This window comes from Myotis nattereri (genome assembly GCF_964212035.1).
Source record: "Myotis nattereri genome assembly, chromosome: 6".
NCBI classification, from domain to species: Eukaryota; Metazoa; Chordata; class Mammalia; order Chiroptera; family Vespertilionidae; genus Myotis; species Myotis nattereri.
In genome coordinates this window covers 83,842,561-83,868,155 of record NC_138081.1, presented here as the reverse complement: position 1 = coordinate 83,868,155, position 25,595 = coordinate 83,842,561, and the positions used below count along the sequence as shown (strand labels likewise).

The following is a 25,595-nucleotide window of genomic DNA, read 5'->3' as shown; positions in this document are numbered from 1 at the left end:
TTTAGGGTTTTAAAATGTATTTATTTAGTTCATAAAAAGACACCTCTCCCCCCCACACCCCGCCACGTCTTCGTCCATGCATTGTCACGACCACATCCTGTTCCGAGGCCTCTTTTATGGCCCAAATTGTATCATGTTTCTTGCTGGAGTCCAGGCAATTGAAAATAAACAGACTCACGTCTGGGGAAATTAACAGACCATCACTGGCAAACACAATACATTCAATGGGAAAATAAAACGTTGGTTACAGGACTGCAACTACATAGAGAACTTCTCAGGAGTGCGCCTCGCCAGCGGTGGCAGCAGCAGCAGCAATGTTAGCGTTTCTTTCTGCCTCGAGTTCAGAAACCAGCTGGACTATCTCTGGGTGATGGAATTTTCCTGCAAGGCAAGAAGACGGAGAAAGATGAGAGAATACATCGATCTCTCCAGCTTGAGCCCAGGCTTTGTCAGGGGCGTGGCTCTGTGACCTGACCCATGTTTTACTCCAACGCAGAACACAATTCCAGATCCTTCCTTCTGGTTTGGAGCGGGGCCGAAGGGGACCACCTGGAGCTTATTCTCCGTCACCCCAGATGTCGCCGCTCACAAGGATGAGAATCAGGTGAAACTGTTGACTAGACAGGCACTGGGAGGAGCGTCATCAGGCAGCCCCTGAATGAGGAGCCACAGGGAAACTCAGGAGGAGCTCAGCGCAGTGAAGTTACTCTCTGCTCAGTTATGGGCATGTCACCCTCTTTCCAGGCTCACGTTTCTTCCTCAGTAAAATAGGGAGTGTAAGCTAGGTGACCTTCCAGTCCCCGCATTTTTATTTCACTAGTATTTTCGTATTTCATTTTTTGTTTTTCATTGAGAATGTGTCAATGGAAGATAATGTTAAAATGCAAAGCACCACATAAACATGACTTACTTATATTTTAGTTACATTATTGGTAAAATATGCTATCTTAGAACCCAATCATTGCTTAAAACTCAGCTGGCATGCCCTAGCCCATTTGGCTCAGTGGATAGAGCATTGGCCTGCAGACCGAAGGGTCCCAGGTTCAATTCCGGCCAAGGACACATGCCCGGTTGTGGGCTCGATCCCCCGCAGTGGGGGACGCGCAGGAGGCGGCCAATCAATGATTCTCTCTCATCGCTGATGTTTCTATCTCTATCTCTCTCCCTTCCTCTCTGAAATCAATAAAAATATATTTTTTAAAAAAAACAACAACACACAGCTGGCAACCCTTTTCCGTAAAGAGAAAGATAATAAATATTTTAGGCTTTGTGAACTTACATGACTATCTTGCAAATTACTCAACTCTGCTGTTGTAGCACAAAAGTAGTATAAACAATACATAAGGAATGAGTGTGGATGTTTCAATAAAACGTTACACAAACAAGTACAGTGGGCCAATTTGGCCTATGGGCCACAGTTTGCTGACCCCCAGTTTACAACATTTCTATTTAACTGAAGTCAAACATTTTTGAGCACCGCCTACATCAAAGGACATATGAGACAAAGCTGGTGTTGGCCCTCACACACCTGCTAGGGTGGGGTGAGCAAGTGTGGGTTTGGGAAGAGACCCAGGAGCAGCATCATTAGGAGAAGGCAGGTCAGGCAGTGAACACCATGGTGAGCTCTGGACCAGTGCAGATGAGCAGAAGGAAGGGAACACTTAATCCTTACAGGGAGGTTTAGGGAAGGAAACCAGAGAGGCGAGTGGCCTTAGGCTGCTCAAAAGTGTCAGGATTTTATTTTTGAGGAAGAGGAAAGCCACAGTTATAAAAGCAAACCCTCAGGATGAATGGCGAGCCCAGCCGGCTCAGTTAGGCGGTCATAACAACCGCCCAATACAGAAATAATGAGGGCCAGGCCTAGCGCAGACCTAGCGGGCTGGAAGAGAGAAGGAAAATCCAATCAACTTCATTTCAATGCAATCGTCTGCGATCTGGGAGCCGCATCTCCTTGGTGGGGCCACAGGAGGGTCTTGTGAGGTCCCAGAAGGCTCTCCCGAACTACTCTCAGGTGGGGGCTGGCTGAGCCTGAAGCGCTCCCAGCGAGAGGTGGAGTTACTCCAGCGAGAGACAGGAACACCGGGCGTCACACCAGCCATCCCTAATCCGGGAAACTTGGCTCCCCACTCTGGAAACCGGTTCAAAAGGAAGATAGCTGAGGGTTCCTGCCAGCTATTATTCTAAGCACTTCACATGAATTAACCCACTGTATCCTCAAACAGCCCTGAAAAGTAAATTCTGTCATTATCTGTACTTTCACAATAAGGAAACTAAGGCCCAGAGCTAGGTGAAGGAATTTACTGGAGGCCACAGACTTTACGGGCAGAGCCAGGATTCAAACCCAAGCAGTTTGACTGCAGGTCTGTGCTATGGCGACACCGGTATGGTGACTTGAGCCATGTGGGGCTTTCTTGTCTTACATCTCTATTCTTACCTCCACCTCCACATGACCTTATACCCATGACGCACTTAGAGAGCATAATGCACTTTCACATGCATCCTCTCTCCTGAATCTCAAAACCGACCTATGACCTACGTAGGGCAAGTATGATGATGCCCATTTCTGAGAGAGGAGACGGCGAGGTCAGGAGACTGCCCAGGGGCTCGCAGCTCGGGCTCCAGGGGACAATGCTCTCCCGCCCCAGGCCAGCTCTCCCCGTGATCCCACCACTTTCTCTTGAGGTGCTCCACACGGAAAGGTCGGAAGAGGGTCCCCAACAGTGGATTCACCGGCTCAGTGTCACTTACGGCACTAGGAGGAAGCCAAACGGCGACGATGCTTATTGGAAAGAGCACTGTGTACCTGCTGTGGAGTCATAGAAGTCCTGCAGCCTCCCAGGTTTGTTCTCCAGGTCTTCATACTCAGATGCCTGCAGAATCATCTCACATTGGTCCAGCTGCTTCACAAACTTGGCTTCTGCGCTAGATTGGGTCTCATACTCCTAAGAAAGGGACAATTAGAGCATCATGATTAGGGAGGGCTCAGGACAGGGAAATCCAGGAACATTCTGATTCTACTACCTGAAAGCAGTCAGAGCTACTAACTAGTAAAAGCAAGTTCTGAACTGACCACATCTCCACCTTATCCAAAGCCTTCAGAGTTGCGTCCCCTGTAATTTCACAGCCAGCATCACCACTCCACGCCAGAAGGGTGCTCTCACACTGCCATGTGTTCCATCTACCAGATGCAAGCCTTGGAAATCCCATTTGTTCCTATTGACACTCCAAGCATTTTTCTTCCTGTTAAGTATCTTGTCTCCATTTCAAACTCATTATTCTTTAATCCAGCGGTCGCTAACCTTTTGGACCTCACGGACCACCAGTGGTCTGTGGACCAACAGTTGGTGACCAATGTTTTAATCCACCTGAGTGGTATAGGTCTTTTTTAACTTCAAGCTAATATTTCATCTCATGCTTCTCAAATTATTTCTCTCCATTTAATGTTGGGTTTCCTTTTCCTTCAAGGAAATTTCTAGCTTTCTCATTTAATTTTGGTTAGCACTTTATACTTGGAACATCGGTCCTTGCTTTCTTTAAAAAAAATATTTTTATTGATTTCAGAGAGAAAGTGAGAGGGAAAGATAGAACCATCAATGATGAGAATCATCGATCGGTTGCCTCCTGCACACCCCCTACTGGGGATCGAGCCTGCAACCTGGGCATGTACCCTGACGGGGAATGAAACCATGACCTCCTGGCTCATAGGTTGATGCGCAACCACTGAGCCACGCTGGCCAGGCTGTCCTTGCTTTCTAAACAGGCAGGACTTCAGTCTGTCTCGGTTATGACTCGATCCAGTCAGGATCTGTGAATTCTTCATGGCGTGTGTGGCAGGGAGGTGGTGAAGGAAGTGGACACGGAGCAGATTTTACCTTTCCTCCTCCCATTGGTCTCTCCCTCCTCAGTGCACACCTGAAATGGGCTATAGGAGGTCTGTTTCTTAGCATGACACATGCCACACGAACACAAGTCCCAATTAATACTACACAGAATCATTCTATTAACACCACAGTGCTCCCACTGGCTTCCCTGCCAAGTTCTCATTTGTAATTCCACCCCAGATGTGCTCCATAATGAACCTGTCATGCTTTCTTGGCAAGATAATGTGATGGGAGTCACTGATGGTTTCTTAGTTTTTGTTAAATGCCTTATTCTTTTAAGACAGCTATTTGAATTTTGATAGAGCTTAAAACTGTAAAGAGAAATAATTTTAATATAAAACCAATATATTTTTGTTTTATTTCAAAGGCACTTAGAAATAGTTACACTTAATTTAAATGTTTGTTTACAGTTATATATTTAAATTTAATAAATTTAAGTTCATTATTTAATAAAAATAAATTGAGTACTCGAAGCACAGCAGTCCAGGATTTTTCTCAGTTGAAAGTGGGAAAAAAGATTACAAAACCATTAGGAAATAACATATTTTATAACAAATTGTGAGGAAAATACATATTTATTTTCAAAATATACATCACTGGGTTTTCTCTCAAAAAATAATGGTACTGGCATTGTTCAATTTCACTTTCCAACCAGGGATATTTCTCCAAAGCAAAATGCAGGCTGTGGGGTAGGCTCCTTTCTGTGATACTTTGAGAAAGAAAATGTTTTCTCTTAACTTTCTAAAATTTGATTTCACACTTTATGGTAAAAGATAAATTATAATCAAGGATGTTTAACTGCTTTAAACAGATGTGACTCTGGGCTGACAGCTATTTATAGTGTGAATAGCTGCAGAAATCAATTAACTGGCATTTCCTATTAGTACTATTTTAAGTTCCCGGGATACAGAATGACTATATTTTCTTAATCCAAAATCAGAACATATGGGATGGAAACAGAAGAAAAATAGAGCTTATTATGTATCAGGCAGTATTCTAAATGCTTTATACTTATCAATTTGATTGCCATCTGATCCTATAAGGTAGGTGTACTATTATTATTGCCATTTTATTGATGAGGAAATTAAGGAACAAAGAGGTTCAATAGGTTGCCCAAGATCACATAGCTACTAAACAGAGGGGCCAGTGTTTGAACACAGAAATCTGATATTGAAGTCCATGTACTGATAATATTGGACATGAATTATAAAAATGCTTAAGTTATTATGAGTTTGTATACCAGCTTGGATAATATTCCCCCAAAATGCGTGCCTTTCTGGAATCTATGCCTATTTGGAAATAGGGTCTTTGCAGCTATACTTAAATGTTGGATTAGGAGGGACCCTAATGCAATGACTGGTGTCCTTATCAGAAGAGGGAACTTCCGGTGGGTACACATACAGACACAGGGAGAACACCACCTGACTGTGGAGGCAGAGATTGGAGCAGTGTGTCTACAGGGGAAGGGGTGCCAAAGCCAGCGGAGGCTTTACCAGAAGCGAGGGAGAGGCAAGGAAGGAGCCTCCCTGGAGCTGGCATGAAGCCCACATACACACTCACCCTCTTCGCTAACAAGCCAATAAACACGGATTCTTAACGCGTATCCTCAGTCTGTACCTCTGGGCCCCTGTGCCCACCCTACTGAGCTGGAGCAGCTCTTCATTCGCAGGGCTGTGCTGATTGGGTAAGGAGAGTTTAAGAGCCTGGAATAATATTTTCTAGAAATAAATTTCTATAATTCTGTCTGAAAAATGTGTTGCTATTTATTCATATGGTCTTCATTTTTCTCCTCTGGCCCTTAATAAAAAGACAAAAAAACCCACACATAACAAAACACAAAAGACACACACACACACACACACACAAAACACCTAAAAAACGAGTTCCCCATCCCTTTCATAGCATGTAAAGATGAACTTCATGTCAAAAAGTAGACAAGCTCACAACTCTTCTCTTCCACATCAGTCATCAATATCCCACAGCATCTCCAATAAAGAAATTTAACCCCTGCCGTCTTTTTAGGTGTTGGTTGGCCTGGCAGCACAATTCTAAAGGAGGCTTGTCACATCCCAGGGCGGCCACTGTCCCTGTCCTGAGATCTTCTCTAACAAGTGTAACTAAATCAACCAATGACTTTTACAAGATCATACAATTGTTACTGGTTTGGGGTTATGGGATCATTTAACGCTCAGTGTTTTACAGTTTCCCAAATCCAAAGTCTTGCTAAGTGACTGTTGTAGCACCTTCATTTGTAAACTACTGTTGTAGTTAAGTAAATTTTGCAGGTAGCTTTCTTTAGCCAGTTGTTGATGGCTAACTAAGAAAATAACAGATACTGCCACCATATTTACAATAATTAGGAGTCACAAGAGTAGGAATTTTTGTAAAAGGTTTTCAAATCCTGAGGTCTTTCCTCCTTAAAAGATAATAGTACAAGGAATTGGTTTCATAAACTCAGGAGCCATTTTTTTTAATGTATGAAATGCAACACAACTCCACTCCATTATTCCCCGACTCAGAGTGTTCCAAAAGTTCGCTTGCAAGTACATACTTCGGAAGAAGGGACTATTCTGCCTAAAGAAACCCTGTTGGGCCTAGTAACCAACACCACCTGCGCCAGGCTCCCAGGCACCACGCAACCCACCAGATGCACTTACTTCCCAGAGTTCATAGAGCTCCTTTCCGAGATCCTTTGAGAGAAGCTGGGTTAGCCGCTTCATAGCTTCCTGAAACACCAAACCATTATTTTAATCATGTTCACATTTCAACTTCTCTAAAAGCCAAGTACTGGTCTCAAACTCTCACAGAGAGCCTCAAAGGGGCAGCAGAATATTGGACAATATTTATAGCTTACAAGGAGGGCAGCTGTGTCCATTTAAGGTTATGCACCCAGCACTAAATGCAGTTACTGATGTGTGATCTGACCAAAGTGGAACAGAATGGAACCTCAGCCTCATGCTAGACACTGTATTTCTATAAATGCAGCCTAGGACTGAACCGGCTTTTTGGAGACCACATCCAATTACTCACTCATTAGTAAACTACCTGTTGACTGAAATCGCCATGCTATTAAAAAACAAAACAGATAAACAATGTATTGCTCTCTTCCTGAAATTGAGCAATGGATCTAAACCCTTATCATTTGTTACTATACAAGCAGAAGTGCACATCTCGAGGCCTCTTAGGTAGTCGATATTCCTTGTTTGGCAGCCTGTGCCACAGAATCATGCCCACCGTTTTCAATAACCCTCGGAAACCAGCTCCACAAAAGTCCAGGTTACATATGGCTGAAGGCGCCGGCCTTTCCCTTCCTGATGGCGAGCCCTGCCACTCCCACTTCCAACCTATTAGCCTTGTTCACACACAGACTTAGAAATAATTCCCCGTCAAGAGTCTGCCTCAAGTGCTGAGCTGAATGAAGCTTTCAGCAAACATCTGCGTCAGTTTCGTGAGTAGCACGAGAGCATCATTCACCATGCACACATCACTGGTGACGCTGAAGAGTGCCGCAGTCGACTACAAACTATCAGTCCAGATGGGGTTTGAAACCAGCTGGCCATTTACTCGCTGTGGAAACCTCAGCAAGTTACTTAAACTCTTGGTCCTTCAGGTTTGTCATCTGTGAATTGAGGTTAGCAATGGTACCTACCTGAAAGGATGGTTGTGTGGTTTAAATAGTGTATATATATATATAAAGTCTCTATTATCTGGTACATACTAAGCACTGTATAAAATGTTCACTGTATTTCTCATTTTCTCCATCTTGTCACGTACACTCCCATAATACAGTTTGTTTTCTCTCTCTTTTTTTAAATATCTTTATTGATTTCAGAGAGGGAGAGGGAGAGGGAGACAGAAACATCAATAATGAGAAATCATTGATTGGCTGCCTCCTGCACGCCCCCTACTGGGGATCGAGCCTGTAACGGGGCATGTGCCCTTGACTGGAATTGAACACAGGCCCCTTCAGCCTGCAGGCCAAAGCTCTATCCACTGAGCCAAACAAGGTAGGGTGGTTCTTCTTTTAACCTCAGTTCTTTAACAACTTTAACCCTTGAAGATACATAAATACCATGGCTCTCCTTCTGTCTCAATAAGTTTGTGCCTTTATAAAGGAATATAACCTGCCACTGATGTACTCAAGCTTCATGTTCCATCTCCCTAGTTCTTGACAGTGCCCTCTGCCAACGTGGGTTATAATAGAAAGTATGTTTTGTCCTGGTAGGAAGGGTCAGACTACAAGCACTGCTTTTGGCCCCTACATTTTCTCTTCTACACCCTCATCCTCCCTTTCATCCAAATACTTGCTGTCCTTCAAAAAACAGTCAGCCTCGAGGCTTATCAAGTACTTTTCCTCCCTCCTCCTTTGGTTTAAAGCCTTCCTGATGCAGTTGGCGAGCCTCTGGGCAAAGGATGCTCCCTGCTTCTCATCATGTGCAATCCACTTCGAGCCAAGAAACCCTCACTTAATTATCTTAATGCCTGGTTCCGACATCCACCTCTTATTCATGAGTACCATCTGCATGAAGAATGGCTCATCTCCCAGACCCTTCTCTCTGTTCCCAAATCCTTGCCAGCAGCAGGAAGAGGCAATGGAATATCAGTGTTCTCTAGGCCTTTGGCTTCTTGCCCAAGAACTTGTGGTTCTCTAAGATGCTTCCCTTGTCCCTTCTGATTGTGGTATTCACTCTGCTGTGAATCAGAAGGAGTGGGCAGCAGACAGGAGGTTTAATGAGGTTTCCCATAATTGCCAGGATACGGAGTCCAGGAGGACAGCACCACTCCCTCTGATGGTTCAGATCTACTCTGTGCCCCCCACGGAGGCCAGGACTCAGCTCTCGTCAGGACAGAAGTAAGTCTCCTCCCATCTCCAGTAGCTGGAGATCCTTCCTATGGACAGTGCTTTTCCTTCAGAAGGTTCTGACTTGCTCCCCTATGAAGTAAGCCTCCAAGTCCCTATGTACCTGCACAGGGACGGCCTGTCTTTTCTCCTTTCTATGTCATTCAAGGTCTTTGGTTACCCTCTGGTATTTCAGTATTTGATTTCTTGTCCACAATGTCCAGATGTACCCTTAAAGATATACCCTTGAATAAAACTACCATATATCCTGAAATGAGCTGTGTAATCGAGGAGGTTTTCCCCCTTCTTTTTCTCTATGTCATAAGTCATTTCTCAACATCCTCTGGTTGAGGGCTAATTCCTTTCTGTAACTTAGTATCTTGAGCTAATTGGTCCCAGTTTAAATCATTTCTGTCAAGCAACCTAGGAAATTTTTTTTTTTAACATGTTAAGCACCATGTCAATCACTGGTGACTGACACTATACTTTCCGTCCAGAAGACAAAACAGGCTAGGCACTTAACGTGTTAAGAAATTTTAATATTATTTTTTAAAATGTATTTTTCAGTCATAGCTGACATACAATATGATATTAGTTTCAGGTGTACAACACAGTGACTAGAGACATCTATACCTTAGAAAGTGATCACCTCACAATGACAGTCTAACTATGGAGAAACATTTCCTTAGCTTCCACCCTTTCTATAGGCTATGGCGATGCTGAGCCTGTATTCTACACCCGTATTTTGGCAGGAAGAATATTCCTTACACTATTCCTCTCGTTCCCATAATTTAGAATACGTTGGAATTCCTAAATTGGGATTCTTTATGGCTTTTCTGCCTGTAGAGAGGCAAAAATGCTGTTGGCTAAGTTTGTCGCCCCTCAGCTCTGAGAACAGCTAGCTCAGGCCACCTGCCCAGTTAAACCGTCTTGATAAAGGGCTTGTCCACTTAGCAGTTTAGGATTTTTGGCCTTTGGTAAAAGTAGCTTGCAATGATCCCTGAACTGAGAACCAGCTATTCAGCATTAAAATCCCCCTCGGATGTTGTGGCCTTTGCTGTAAATATGTCTTCCTCTTTGGCCCTGGCCTCTGGGTTTACAGCCCGAACTGATACTGATTTCCTATTTTATTGATGTTGTTCATTTCTTACTAATACAAATATTTCTTTACTTCTGACCACTAAAGGACTAACTTAAAATCCAACAAACAATTATAAAAATGATTATACTTGTAATTTATAGAACTTCTCTCCAAAGATCTTAACTCGCATGAAGAATTCCTTCAAGTTCCAGCTATTTCCACTGTCCCAATGAAAGCCATGCTACCTATGTCCACATACTAATGAGAATGGAAACCAATACAGTTTGCTTGTCCCTGTGCTAAACAAGGCTGTGAGCAGGCACACTTTCCTGTTCTTGTGTTAAACAAGGTTGAGAACAACCAGAAACCAACTGGCTCCTACTCCAGGGAAATCCTTGCTTCTGGAAGCTGAAACTATAAACTACCCAATTCAGAGCAAGCACTAATGGCTTACCCTTCAAGAGTGTCTTTAAGATTTTGCCTCATCATTCCCACCAATCCAAGGCTATTATGCCCTAAATTCTGTGCAGTCTGCGGCCTCAACTAGCTGCTCTTCTTGTGAGATCCATCTAAGCATGCTCCAGCCCAGGCTCTACAACACCCTCCCCTGACGCTCCCCTGCCCTTCCTGAACATTGAGACCCTGCAGAGGTGGCGCACTCCCTTGCTTCAACGGGTCTAACAGACTTAGCTGTGCCTCAGCGACAGGCTCTGCTGGTGGTCTCTTGTGGAGTCAACAGCCAACACTGACCTCTTCTCGCCTATGTTTTTCTTCTTTGGGGATGTTATCTGCTGGTGCTATGTCCCCAACGATGCACTCTGCCATATCGTGAACCAGGGCTAGGCGTACACATCTGACCAGGCGAGAAATGGTGGATAATTACACAGAAGCATATTCGCTACAAACCCCTTCTCTATACTGTTTCGAAGTTACATAATATACTTTTCTTTCTCCACCCTCAGAGAGTATTTCAATGCAGTATTTTCTACAGTAACTATATTATGAAAACCTTCAACAGCTTTGAATCAAAACTGCTTGTTAAGCCCGGCCTGTGTAGCGCAGTGGTTGAGGGTCGACCTATGAACCAGGAGGTCACAGTTCGATTCCCCGTCAAGGCCCATGCCCAGGTTGTGGGCTCGATCCCCAGTGTGGGGCATGCAGGAGGCAGCGGTCAATGATTCTCTCTCATCATTGATGTTTCTCTCTCTCGCCCTTCCTCTCTGAAATCAATAAAAATATATACTTAAAAAAAAACTGCTGCCAAAACCGGTTTGGCTCAGTGGATAGAGCGTCGGCTTGCGGACTGAAGGGTCCCGGGTTCGATTCCGGTCAAGGGCATGTACCTGGGTTGCGGGCACCTCCCCAGTAGGAGATGTGCAGGAGGCAGCTGATCGATGTTTCTCTCTCATCGATGTTTCTAACTCTCTATCTCTCTCCCTTCCTCTCTGTAAAAAATCAATAAAATATATTTAATTAAAAAAAAAACTGCTTAGTAATATTCAACATAATACATGAGAGTGCAGAGGAAATAGCCTATATTTTTTTTAGAAATGGCTGGTTTTTCAAATATCATTTTAAAAGCTTGATAACATCAATCTGGTCACTGGATTTGAACTCAGACCTGCCCAACTCTATTCGTTTTTCTATGAAGGCCCTCATTTTGCCATCTAACTAGTTTACTGGAGAAATGATTGTTTCTGAATTTTGTATCAGTAAGTAAATGCTATAACCAGATCATCTAGCTTTATAACCTGAAGTTATCAATCTTTTTTTTCTTTTAATATTTTAATTGATTTTTAGAGAGAGAGGAAGGGAGAGGTAGAGAGAGAGAAGCATTGATGTGAGAATGAAACATTGATTGGCTGCCTCCTGCATAGGGATTGAACCTGCATCCTCTGGGTGCACAGGATGACGCCTAACCAACTGAGCCACACCAGCCAAAGCAGGCTCTTTCACTGGCCAGGAAAAAAACCAGAGTGCAATTAACAATGGAAGCAATCAGCACACGCAGTCTCCTCTCCACCCCGCCCCATCCTGAACCTGTATGGGTCACCTCAAATAATTTCTTCCCACGTTGAAACGAACCTACAAGAATTTGACACAGGCCTCAGTCATGAAAAGAGGTGCATCATCACAGAGCAGAGACCCTGCCTGCCAGGCGCCAACGTTCACAGCTTACCTGTCTTTGTTCAGATGATCGTCTTTGGTCACCAGCGCCATAACTGCCATCCTGTACATGTGATCTGAAACGCTCTCTGGCCTCTCGACATTTCTGTACACCCAGCCAGTCCGTGGGACTCTCTGGTGAAAATGAATTAGAGGGAGAAGTTTATAAAGTAAGTTATTTTCACTATCTGCTAGGCTGTTCAATAGAAGTCCAGGGAATAGGGCACAGAAACGGGGTAATGGTTTCAGAACATATTTAAAAAAACACACATAACTAACCAAAATGATCAAGATCTGGAATCAAATAAAGCAGTGAAGTCAGCAGAGAATGAGAAACAGGTGTGTGTGTGGGGGGGTGGGGGGGGATAATTCCCACGTACACAACACAAAAGTCTAATAATTGAGGCACTGAAACACCCTCCCCTGACGTTCCCCTTCCCTTCCTGTCACTGACCTATACCTCTCGGAACCCATACAAGTCCTTTGGACAAAAATAAACGTGTAAAGTAGCTTATTTTTCATCACGACAAGACTCGGGAAGTTCTGCCTCCCAACAAGGCCACTGGGCAGACACCGATGGAAAACGCTGGTGGAGGCTCTGAACTTGACCAGGGGACAGACTTCCGAAAGCTGAAGCCAGGGGCCACGGCGTTTCTAAGGGCTCGTCCTTTTATTCGCATCACGATGTGATCTTGTGGGGCCGCACTGCCTCCTCAGAAGTCTACATTTCTCAGGAATGGTATAAACCAGTGATGGCGAACCTGTGGCACGAGAACTCATTTTTTTTGGTTGATTTTTCTTTGTTAAATGGCATTAAAATATATAAAATAAATGTCAAAAATATAAGTCTTTGTTTAATTATGGTTGCAAATATCAAAAAATTTCTATATGTGACACGGCACCAGAGTTAAGTTAGGGTTTTGCAAAATGACACGCCGAGCTCAAAAGGTTCGCCATCACTGGAAACTGGAGTAAAAGTGGCAAGAAACTGATAATTTTGGAGACTGAACTTAGAGAAACTTAACAAAGTCGTAAAGGAGCGGGGAGAGGGGATGTGGGGGAGAAGGGGAATGGGAGGGGGGGGCTCGAACGTGACGTCACTGCAGCGCGGACCACCGCACCCTGCGGAGAAGAGAGGCTCGGCTCCCTCCCACCGGAGTGCCGCCCGGCCCCACGCGCTTAGCTCGAGGTCGGCAGGTGCGGCCGCGGACAGGGCTGGGCATTCCCGAGAGCCTCTGCGGGACCCACAGGCGCACCCCACTTCCAATCTGCGGGACCGGGGGTGCTCGGAAGCCACCCCACCCGCCCAGGTGTGGGGCCCCGCGCCCCAAGGGCACCAGGACTCGGGGCGGACGCGGGCCGGGGCGAAGGGGCCGCCCGCACCCCTCCCTCCGATCGCAGGCAGCCGCCCCACCCCGACACTCCGCGGTTTGGACCCCACTCGGCCGGGGTCGGTCGGACGGTCTGGCAGCCCCGACACCCCGTCCCCGCCGGCTCGCTCCCGCCGCCTGCCGCCCGCGCGGGCAACGGCACCCGGAGGCGCTTCCTGCCGGGCCGCGGGGGCGGGGAGCCCGGTGCCCCGAGGCCGCCCGCCTCCCCCCGCGCGGCCCCCGCCGGGCCCGGCCCCCGCCCCGCTCACCTTGAGCTGCCCCACCAGCCGCAGGAACTGCAGCAGGTTCCGGGCGGGGCCCGAGGCGGCCGCGGAGGAGGCCGCAGCCATCGGCCGCCGATCAGCCGGGGAGCGAGCCGCGTGGCCGCTGCTGAAGCTCCGCCCCCTTCTTTCCTCTCTCTCCTCCCCCTCTCCCTCCCCCTCCCGTCTCCTTCCTCCCCTTACCGCACCCCTCCCTCCTCCTCCTCTTCTTCCCCTTCTCTCCATGGCTTGCCCAGGCCCCTCTGTCCTGTCTAAGCCGTAGGATTTGGTGGCTGACCCTCGGGCCTTGCACCATCCACGGCAGGCACAGTGCTGGGCACACGCCAGCCGCGCATGACTTGTTTGCTCAACTCCATTTACCTGCGCTCCCTCCAACTTGTAAAAGGATCCCAGTTCCCGGGTGAGGGTGGGAGGGCAGGTGCGTGTTTGGAGGAGGAGGAGGGTAAGCCAGATTGCACCAAAATCTTGCCTTTTAGGGACTCAGAGTCTGGTGGGGGGAAAGGTAAGGAACTCTACTTAAACATGGGCAAACGATAAACATTTGCACAGAGGTACAAGGAAAGTCCTTTGAAGAGAAGCTCAGTAGGAATGACAAGTACTGGTGGGACTTTGGGGTTAGTCGTAGCCAAGGATTTGGAGATCAACATAAATGCCCTGTAGAGTGAGCACAATCCCAGGATGAAATCACAACTTCCCTTAACACCTCAAGTGCTGAAGAGCCCCCTAACCCCCAGAAGTCGCTCAGGCTCTGTCTCAATCATTGTCTTAATTCCATCAACAATCAGTGGTAACGATTTTTAAAGACATTTGGTGGACAAGCATACTGAAGGACTCAGGGAGCGGGGTAATGTGGAGAATAGACTCTGTGGGGCAAGCAGGAAGTAGGAAGACCAGTTAGGAGACTCCTGAAATACTGCCTTGGAGAGATGATTTTGGCTTGGTCCAGGGTGACAGCAGCAGAGGTGCCGAGATGTTGAATGCTGGATACAACTTGAAGGTAGGACTAACAGGATTTGTGACAGATTGCACATAGGGTCTGAGAGAAAGAGAGGAGTCAAGACCACAAATTTAGGCCTGACCAACTGAAAGGGTGGAGTTGCTATTTACTGAGCTGGAGAAAGTGCAAGAACAGTAGGTTGTGGGGAAGGGTAGGAACCGGATGTTTAGGACATGTGGAGATGCCTAGTAGGGGTCCTAATCTATAATAATAAAAGCGTAAAATGCTAATTAGACCGGGCATCCTTCCGGATGTGATTCTGGACGTCTTCCCCGACAAAGCCAGGGCCAGAGGGAAGCCAGTGCCAGCAGCCGGGGAAGGAAGGCCTACTCTTGCACAAATTTCGTGCATCGGGCCTCTAGTAAATACATAATCTGGAGGTCAGGAGAAAGGTAAAAATTTTGTGTCATCAACATACAAGATGGTATGTAGAACCATGAACCTAGATGAGACCCTGGTGAGAAGTTACGGGTGAAGAAGAAAAGCTACCTAAGGCCTAAGGCCTGGGGCAACCCAACATGTAGAATTTGGGAGACCAAGAATAAGCAGCCGGTGAGGTAGGAAGAGGACTGTGTCCTGGAAGAAAATATTTCAAGCAGGAAGGAATATGGTCAACCAAGTCATATCAGATAAGCGTTGAGATTTAACTGCCAGACTTAGCCAATTCAATGTCATTGGTGACCTGAATAAGAGAAGATTCCGTTGTAGTGGGACAAGCAGAACCCCAAATCAAATGGTTCCAGAGAGAATGGGAATAAGTATTGCAACTCATTTTAAATGGATGGGGCCACTAGAAAAGAGTTTTGTTGTGTTGTTTTGTGTGTGTTTTTTTTTTTTTTAAAGAAGGGAAATAGTGTTGGCCAAGCAGAAGGGGAAACAGAAGCCAATTTCTTTCCACAGAAGGAGGATGCCAGTTTAAAGCAATGGGCAAGGAAAACAACTCACTTACTCGAGTCCATTGGAAGAAAAGGTGAAACGAGAGGGTTCTCATTAGAGGGATTCTTCACCTGGACTCAATATACACTTCTGAGGTGTCTGGGAATATTCTAAAAGTGTCTAAAAACTGTGTTAGTTATGAGGATTTTTCTGCTTGTCAGATCCTTGAAGAGGTCTCTGAGCAGAAAAGGGGCAAAACCTCCCACTACTAGGAAACTTGCTTCCATGTGCAGCTGTGGTAGAGTTCACAAAGCTTTGGTCCTGATGTTATAAACTAGTAAAAAATATATATAAATAAATAAATAAATAAATAAATAAATAAATCAACAACAAAACCTGTAACTGCACGAGCCTCTGCTGGTGAGAAGTAGTGTTACATCTCTCACCTCATTTTAATTCTCCCAACATCCCTCTGAAATATTAATAATCCCGCATTTCAGATGAGAAAACAGCTGCCCAGAAGCTAAGGAACTGGCCTCCGTTTCCATAACCAGTGAATGGCGGTGCCAGCATCAAAGCTCCGGCCTGTGTTCCTCCAAATCTTTCTCTCTGGGACACCCTTATCATTGGTTATCAGTACCCACCTCTTATTATTGTGGAATTAAGTGATATTCTGTGTGTGAAGATTTTGTAAACTGTCATTACATGCAAAGAATTGGGGGAACTAGAGGAGGGGATATATACCAATGGACTAATCTGAGAAAACTTGCCCAGAAAACATTCATGAGTATGCTCAAGGAACTAACTAAACAGTAAAGCCCAAGTCTGACTAAAATCTAAGTTCTCCCCCGTCTCCCCATCTTAAGACATCTCAGGAAGAAACAGTGCTTCTGCTGCTATATCTTCAAGGATAAAAAGGTTAACAGTTGGTCTGCATCAGCAGTTCTCAAGCTCAGGTGATTTTCCCTGCCAAGGGAGCATTTAGCAATGTTTGGCTATATTGCCAAGGAATCTTAGTTTAAAACTTGGAAGGGAATAATTGAGCAGAAACCTTTTCTATATCAAGTACATCTCACTTTATAGAAACTATATATTATCCTATGTAATAAAAGGGTAATATGCAAATTGACCCTAACAACAGAATGACTGGGAATGATTGGTCACTATGACACACACTGACCACCGGGGGCAATGCTCAATGCAGGAGCTGTCCCCTGGTGGTCAGTGCACTCCCACAGGGGGAGCTCTGCTCAGCCACAAGCCAGGCTGACGGCTGCCAGCACAGTGGTGGTGGCGGGAGCCTCTCCTGCCTCCTCAGCTGCGCTAAGGATGTCCAACTGCAGATTAGGCCTGCTCCCCGCTGGCAAGTGGACATCCCCCAAGGGCTCCCAGGCTGCCAGAGGGATGTCTAACTGCCAGCTTAGGCCTGATCCCCCAGGGAGCGGGCCTAAGCCAGCAGGTGGACATCCCCCAAGGGGTCCCAGACAGTGAGAGGGCACAGGCTGGGCTGAGGGACACCCCCCCCGCAAGTGCCTCTAGTAAAATATAATTTAAAGTATTCTTTGGGGATACTTCAGTTCTTTGTGTGTCTTTGGTTCATTCTAAGTGAAACAGCACTTGAATTAGGTCGAGTGTCCTTCCTGGTGGCTGCTCCTGTCTTTTCATAGGACCTGACCTTAGAAGGTAAAAAAACCAAATGGCCAAACCTGAAGCTGCAGAAGCATTCTCTAACTCGTTGGAAGTACATTTCTGAGCTCAGGGCATATTTCTCAGGCAGTTTTATCATGATGGTGATACCAGACAGAAAGATTATTGGAGGGCAGCCACTATGTCTGATTCATCTTCTTTCCTTAGAACCAAGAATCTTGCATGACGTTCCCCTGAATATGGTGATGAGAAATGGTGATGAAGTGGGGTGGGGGTTGTGGGGTAGAGATGTAGAAAGGAGACTCATTTCAGGGACAGAATCACCTTGCCCAAAATAAAGAGGATGTTGGAAGACTGCTGCAAATCAAGAGCTCAAAAATTTTAATGTAATGAACAAAACCAGTCTACTTGAAAGACATTTCCCAACTCTACTGAAGAGATGCTATTGGCCTGAGGGCCATGGCATTTCCATGAAACAAGGGTGTTCAGGATTGGGACATACCTACTTCTCTCTCCCCCCGTGCCCAGGTGTGGCTGGGCAGCAGGGAGCTGAGGAGGACGTGTTTCAAATTGCCAGGATGGTCCCTCCCGAGTCTGAGCCGGGAAGGACCACCTACCACCAGAGCCACAGCAGCAGCAACATCTGTTCTGCTCTAACTTTCTGGTTCTTCCTCTCTCTCTCCATCTGAGCTTTTAAACTACCTTTAAAATAGGAGCAGCAGTGGGCCTGTGTGTGCCTTCAGCTGGTTCTAATTCTCTCCCAGGTCCACTCTCTCCTGATAAATGACACATTGTAGAAGGTGTTTTACAGCCTAACTTGTTAGTAGAGCCAGATCATTCTATCAGGTATAACAAAACCTAACACGGCAATCAAGGTTAACACACAAATATCACAAAAACGTAAGTTAGGTAAATTAGTTCCACCAATTAAAAAAAAGATCAGCCAAGCCATCTAATTTTTAAAGTCTCTTCTAATTCTAAAACCCTAACGTTTAAAACAAGATTTCCTCACCCTTAAAGGACACATCTCTTTATACATCACTATTGGATTTCCCCCCTGTTGGTAACTTTAGTTTTTTATCATAGATTCTACTATACATACGTGAATGAATAATACAAGAATAATCAAATCTGCCCATTTTCTCTTTCGCGGGGATTCAGGAATGAATGCCTGTAGGGTTCAGCAGGTCCCCTCATTTAACATCATTGTGTTTGAAAGATAATTGTCAGCGAGTAACTGTCCGGTGCACTATCATAAAACATTCAGAATTAAGGGTGAGCATTGTCTCCCTTCTTCTCAAGTGGGGAAGGATTCTGAGTGGAGATTACGTTTAACTTGCAAATGTCAAGAAAGATCTCATCCTCCTTTGTTACTTTGTGGTTGATTAAAATTTTAGTTAATTGCTAACTCATTGCTGATGAGCTAAGTTGTAAGCACAAAGTAACAAACTAGTAAAGTGGTGCTGAGCAGACATGAGTGTGCTGTCCACAGCCCCGCTGGGGACAGGAAGAGAGCAGGATGGGGACAAGCAGTGCCTTCCCACCTTTGCAATGAAGACCGCCATCAGAGGCTCCTCTGGCAGTCACTTCCCCACCACTTTCGAAGTCGCTGCTTGTAGTACTAGGAGACGACCACTAAGTGGCACCATCGCATCAGTGTTCTCCTTCATCAGTTTGAGCCTGTTGGCTTTCAGTTCTGGACCACGGAACACAAAGATTGTTCTGTTGGCTGATTTGAGCTTAGCAAACGCTTTCCCCCCTCTCACTACGCTTCCTTGGATTTTTCTATTTTTCTTCTTGCCGGTGTTTTCTTTAGTTCTTGGGAATCTGGGCCAAAACTTAGGGATAGGGATAGAGATGATGGCCAGCATGGCGATAATAATCAACAAGAGACAGCTTAACGGAGAGAAATACTGATAGTGACCTTTCATTGAGTACCTGTATGTGTTAAGGGTTTTCCAGGTATTACTTCCAAGTCCCATGGGAACTCTGAAAGATAGCTTTCATTGTATGCGCAAGGAAACTGAGGTTCAGAGAATTGAAGCAACTTTCCCCAGAATAGCCAACAAGTAGGTAATAGAGGCACAACGTGAATCCAAGGCATTACATTTCTTTGGATCATTCATGGAACTTGAATATTGGGCATAGTGAGAAAAACAACCCAAAAAGTTCAGCTTTTGTGAAGGTCACAACCTAAAAGTAAATAGAGTAAAAATAGAGGACTCAGAGTACAAATTATTTGTAAATAAAGGAAAAACATATATATATATATGACTTATTTGTAAGTCCATAACATTTATACAGCTAGTGTCCATTGGGGACACTAGATAGGTAGTCATTTCTTCACTCAGGGTAAAATTTTCCCAATAAGAGACAGCTCTAGTTCTTAAGACGAGAGTAAAGAGGGCAGAGAAAAAGCGGATAGTCTTGGGTTTACCCTCGAACTCGTGAATCCTTACTGTCAATGATTTTGTTTCACTATTCCAGAAATGTCTCCATGTCCTTTGAGGTGACGTCTCAGCTAGAGCTTTATACATAGGTAACCTCAGTAAACAATTTCTAAGGGCTAAGAAGCTCAACTCTCCCAGGTTATTTGCTCCAGTAAGCCATACGAACACCAGGAACCTCCTAATACGAAGATAAACTAACGTTTTTTGCTGTGGGCTGGCCATCCCACTGGGGGCCCTGCATTCACTACTGTACTTAATCTTAACACAACCCGATATGACGTGCACTGAATTGGTATCCCCTCAGGAAGTTGAGCTTAGACAGGTTCAGTAACTCTCCAGAGGGCACACGGCTAGCAAGTGGTGAAGCTGGGATTCCATCCAAGTGGACAGGTCAGAGAGCCCAGCTTTCAACCTTTAACCACACTGGGCCCATTTAGCATGCTACCTGGCAGCAAGCAAATGCTCCGGCTATTGTAATACTAACTTAAATTTGTTTATAAGTTTCAAAGAACTTACAATTATGTTACTGGATTTGATGCTAGCAACAATCCCATGAGAAAGGCAGTTTAGATTTTCTTACTACTCCCTCCCCTGATATCTCTCTCTCTCTCTCTCTCTCTCTCTCTCTCTCACACACACACACACACACACACACACACACACACACACACACACACCTCTGCCAGGGGAGTTTGGTCAGAGAGTTACTAAGTGGCAGACACTGTACTTGAATCCAAAGTTCTCATTCTTTAGCCCATTGGCTTTCTCCTGCAATAGAAACACCCCTCTATAGTAAATAATATATTATAAGGTAAAATGTCCTCCATTGGCACTCAGACTACATTATCCCCAAAAGTCTCTGTTAAAAGTGAAGCATGCTGTTTAGGAAGAACTATATGATCATCAAATAATACATACAGGTACTAACTAACATTTTAAATCACTTAAAACTCCCTACAAGGGAAGAAGAATATAAAATACCTTTTCAAAAAATTTACATGAATGATTTTAGAGAGAGAGAGAGATAGTAAATGATATAACTTTATTTAGAATCAACATCTATTTTTTGTGTTATGAAGAGAGATTTGTATTTTATCAGCACAAGCAGGACATAATAAAAACATAAAGATAAAAGTTCTATTCAGATACAGCCTGAGATTTCACAATGAGTTTTGTTTTTGTGTGTGTCTTTTTAATCCTCACCCGAGGATATTTTTTTCCACTGATTTACAGAGAGAGTGGAAGAGAGAGAGAAAGACAGAGAGAAACACCGATGTGAGAGAAACACATTGATTGGTTGCCTCCTGCATGAGCCCCAACCAAGGCCTGGGCCGGGGAGGAGGCTCCCCTGCAGCCGAGGTACATGCCCTTGATCAGAATCGAACCCGGGATCCTTCAGTCTGCAGGACGATGCTCTATCCACCGAGCCAAACCGGCTAGGGCGATGGTGAGTTTTTATACACTCCCACTCTTTCCAATACCCTCTATGCTGCAGAAGTCAGAGGGGGGTAGGCCAAAGGATAGGGCCTGAGGGCAGCAGTCAGTGCAGGTGGAGTCACCTGGAGAGGTAAATGTCATCACTGGACCCCAGGTTCCTCACCTGTAACAGGAAGTGCCTAGAAGATATCTAAGACCCCTAAAAAGCTGGAGAATAATTGTTAATCTGAGCAAAGTTTGGAGACATGTTTTATTCAGCAAAAGATCCAAAAACGTTTAAGAATGGTCCAGACTGAGAAGAAGATTAAGAATTTTCCATTACTCTCCTCAAAAATTAAGTTCATAGATAGTGGGAAAAATATTGACAGAAAACTTGGCTCTTATATTCAGAGCCCAGAGTCACCCACCTCTGTGTGCTTCCACTAAAACAGGCATGATGTACAGTCTCAGGTACTATGCCATTGTTGGTGAAAAGGTAATTGCAAGGCAAAGGAAAAAAAAATGCTAGTGATAGGTAATGCACCCCACCTCTGGCTGACTCTGGCCCACAGGGAGGCCAGGTTGGTTTACTGGTGATAGGGGGCGCTCTTTGCCAAAATATCATCACAGCACACCAGATGGTTGGGCATGAGGCTTACCACTTTATTACTTCCTTTAATGGGCCACAGATGTTCAGTATAAGTGAATGTGGAATGCCGGGGTATCAAAGAAGTGATTATCAAGTACCACATTCCCTTGGATGAGAACTTTCATTCAGAATTAAAAGAAGAAGGAGAAGGAGGAGCAGAGGTGGAGAAAGAAACCGGGGAGGAGAAAAACCTAAAAGACTTCCGAAGTTCCCAGAAATGTTGGAATTCTCTTATGGACCATCCTTAAACTAATTTGAAAATTTGGGCTCCAAATTAATGTGACAAAGAGCTAGGTATGACCGTTGGTTCTGCAGATAGAACAAATTGGGTTTTCAGGACCTAGAAGCCACAGCTCTGGGCTAATATGTATTAGCATTCACATGGGGAAAACCATGTGGTTGGAGACTTTCAAAGATGCAAACATTATTCTCAATAATAAAAAAAAAAAGCAAAGCACTATACATAAACATTTAAAACAAGATTTAATAGACTGTGGTTCAAATTTAACACATAACTTCCAGAAAGCAAGGTTTAAGCTGATGATATTACAGGATGCATCATCTTTTTACACCCTTCAAGCAATGAATCCCTTCATATTCATGAAGAGGAAAGTGAAATTTTTCTTGGGCCTGAAGCCAAGTTAGCTGCCAATCCGTTAGCCTCAGAGATCTGCTCAAGTCTCCCACGTGCACAGCAGAATCCCCAGCTTACGCTCGAACTCCTCCAAGCACGAAACGCTCACTGTCTCTCATGGGAACCCACTTTGGACAATGCTTATTAGATCCTTCTACTTATATTAAAATGATATTTGCTTCCCTGAAGTTTTTCCCCCTTTAATTCATCAACAAAATAATACCTCAGGAAGGATTTTTGAGCATCTGCACATCTCAGGCCCTGTTAGTGCTTAGGAATAAAAGGATGAAGAAATTATATATTCTCAGTTGATCTTGTGGAATTTATAGTCTAATTTGAGAAATCGCTCAATTTTCCCCCCCATTCTAACGTGCCCCAGAATAGGCCCCACTCCCTTGGGTAGCAGTGGTGCTACCCTGCAGGCACATTAGCATCTCAGCAGACAAAGGGGCTGTGCCCTGAAGTTACCAAGTGACACCCTTTACCACCCGCCCCAGTTAGAAATCACTGCTCTGATGGTTCCATATCTTTACAGAAGTCCGATCCTACTGCAACAGCATGACAGGCCAACTCTCTGAAGACAACTGTCATATGCCCTTCAGCCCTCCTCAGTCCTTCGCTCTTTAGGTCTACATGCCTACACTCAGAATTCAACTATGGTGATTGCATTCTTTTAAATATATATTTTATTGATTTTTTACAGAGAGGAAGGGAGAGAGACAGAGAGTTAGAAACATCGATGAGAGAGAACCATCGATCAGCTGCCTCCTGCAGCTAAGGTACATGCCCTTGACCGGAATGGAACCTGGGACCTTTCAGTCCGCAGGCCGACGCTCTATCCACTGAGCCAAACCGGTTAGGGCGGTGATTGCATTCTTAATGAAAAGATTGCATTTCCATCTGTAGTAAGTGGAATTGGTCTCACTGGGCCAAAGCAATCGCTGAGGAGGAGCCGGGAGAAGCTGAGCTACATGCAGTGCCTGTGGATGTGGTCTTTCCACCAGAACATAGACTATGATGATCAACCCGAAGTGTGAGGGACGTGGAGAGGGGAAGGGGGAGTGGCTGTGCTTACTGCCCCATTTTCTTATCTTCCTTCTAAGGCACAACAGGTTGTTCCTTGATCGAGGCTAGAAAGGATAAGAAAGCATATTCTGTACTGATTGGCGAAAGTTAGGATTAAAGGGGGATGGGTTAGGGGGGAGAGAGAGAGAGAGAGAGAGAGAGAGAGAGAGAGAGAGAGAGAGAGAGAGAGAGGAGAGAAGAGAAGAAAGGAAGCTGAGGTAGAAATCATTCCAGTTTATATAGCTGGAATGTTTATGATGTAAAGAGACAGCTGCATTAAAGGATTAAGCCCCACTGCCTGATTAACATCATTTGATCTTTTGCTATTGAAAAGACCCTGTGTGTTTTCAAAGGCAATGGCTTCTTAAATAAAACCAGGAATCTGGGTTAGAAGAAAGCTGTTAGAAAACAACTCATTTTTCGTTTAGTAATCTTTTGTCCTACCTTCTTCATAATCTTCAGTTTCCTTCTCTCTGTTACTGGGGGCTGCATCTAAATCTGAGCATTGGAGTTCCGGCATATTCGATGTGACAAAAACAAATATAAAATTTATTATGCCCTCAGTTGCTCAGATCGGATTTTCCCCATGAATGTCATCATAGGGGAGCTCCTTTTTCTGTTTTGCTCTGAGTTTTTTGTTTGTTTGTTTGTTTACTTTATTGTTGGAAGTCTTACAGATGTCTCCCTTTTTTTCTCATTGACCCCCTCCACCCTGCACTCACTCCTGAGTTTATTTTTTAATCCTTTACTCTCACCCCCAACAACCACCAGGCAATTTCAGTAGAGGGATTAGGGGTGGGCAAACTTTTTGACTTGAGGGCCACAATGGGTTCTTAAACTGGACCGGAGGGCCGGAACAAAAGCATGGATGGAGTGTTTGTGTGAACTAATATAAATTCAAAGTAAACATCATTACATAAAAGGGTATGGTCTTTTTTTTCAATAGTTTTATTCATTTCAAACTGGCCGGATCTGGCCCGCGGGCCGTAGTTTGCCCACGGCTGGTTAGCACATCATTACACTATAGCATTTTCATGATTTCTTTCTATCCTGTTTACCTGCTTTCTCTTTGCAAGTTTCAAATGAGATTGCTCCTGCTGCTGAATTAGATTGATGAGCAGGAAGTGAAAATTTTCCTTTAGCCAACTGGGCGCAGCATCTTGGTGGGAGGAATCTGAGCATCTCCACATCCGCGCTGTCAGCCCCGGGTGGCCCGGGCGATGCGGTGGGAGGGCTCTGGTGGTTCAAGCGGACCCAGCAGCCGTCATCACTAGTTCAGTCTCTGTGGCCCATTCAGCCCTTGGCATCGCTGCCAAGCCAACCAACAAAGGAGCATTGTAATCCTGACAGTTTCCCAGCATTGACTGGACGGGCGCAGACCACCAACCAGCTCCTTTTGCTTCTGCTGTTCACAAGTGAATGGAAAAAAGTCAGTGGCAAAAATCCCACACCCGGCTGAAGTTGGTGTGTGGGTGCTGTTCTCGCCAGCGAGTCTCCCGCCAAGCTGGTAATCCTCATACCTGTTTTCTTTATTGTTTGTTTGTAAATATGATGAGCTTGAATGGAAATGCATAATCCTCAGTGAGGATTGTCAAAATATTAGATGTGAGTTTTGAAAAAAAAGCATATGGCATGCAGTACTGTAGAGAATGGAAAGAGGAATAAAAATGAAATGTCACAATTATAAAAAGATAAACTGAGATAAGCTTCTAAAATGAAAAGCAATAATTCCAGCTATTTCTGTAGCCAGTGTGGTTCCTAAGAAACTGAATTTTGGGGTATAAGAACAGGGTTTTTCATTATAAAATGGAATCATCTTAAGTCAATTTCAAATGTTGGATGTGCAACCAAAAGTCTGCCATTTCTGTGGACCAAGTAAAGGGCATTTCCAACTGTAATTTTAAAAATAGTAACAATTAGCCCTACCTGGTTTGGCTCAGTGGATAGAGCATCAGCCTGCGGTCTGAAGGGTCCCAGGTTCGATTCCGGTCAAGGGCGTGTACCTTGGTTGCTGGCACATCCCCAGTAAGGGGTGTGCAGGAGGCAGCTGATCGATGTTTCTAACTCTATCCTTCTTCCTTCCTCTCTGTAAAAAAATAAATAAAATATATTTTAAAAAAATAGTAACAATTAAAGAAAATGTTTAAGAACAAAGTAAATGCATAGATATTTATCATGCAGTTATCACTGATTGAAAGCTAGGAAATATTTTAACAATCAGATAAAATGATCTTTTAATACA

The 25,595-nt window shown here is 44.7% G+C and overlaps 1 protein-coding gene across 1 annotated transcript; it reads right to left on the bottom strand.

Annotated features, from left to right (window-relative positions):
* On the bottom strand, positions 1-13,977 carry HDDC2 (HD domain containing 2). Its single transcript, XM_081094777.1, has 6 exons — positions 13,608-13,977; positions 11,982-12,103; positions 10,553-10,655; positions 6,539-6,607; positions 2,804-2,942; positions 1-381 (listed from the first exon to the last, which is right to left on the bottom strand). The coding sequence occupies exons 1-6, from the start codon at positions 13,842-13,844 to the stop codon at positions 275-277; spliced, it is 777 nt and encodes a 258-aa protein (XP_080950903.1). The 5' UTR covers positions 13,845-13,977; the 3' UTR covers positions 1-274.
* Between the last annotated feature and the right edge of the window lie 11,618 nt (positions 13,978-25,595).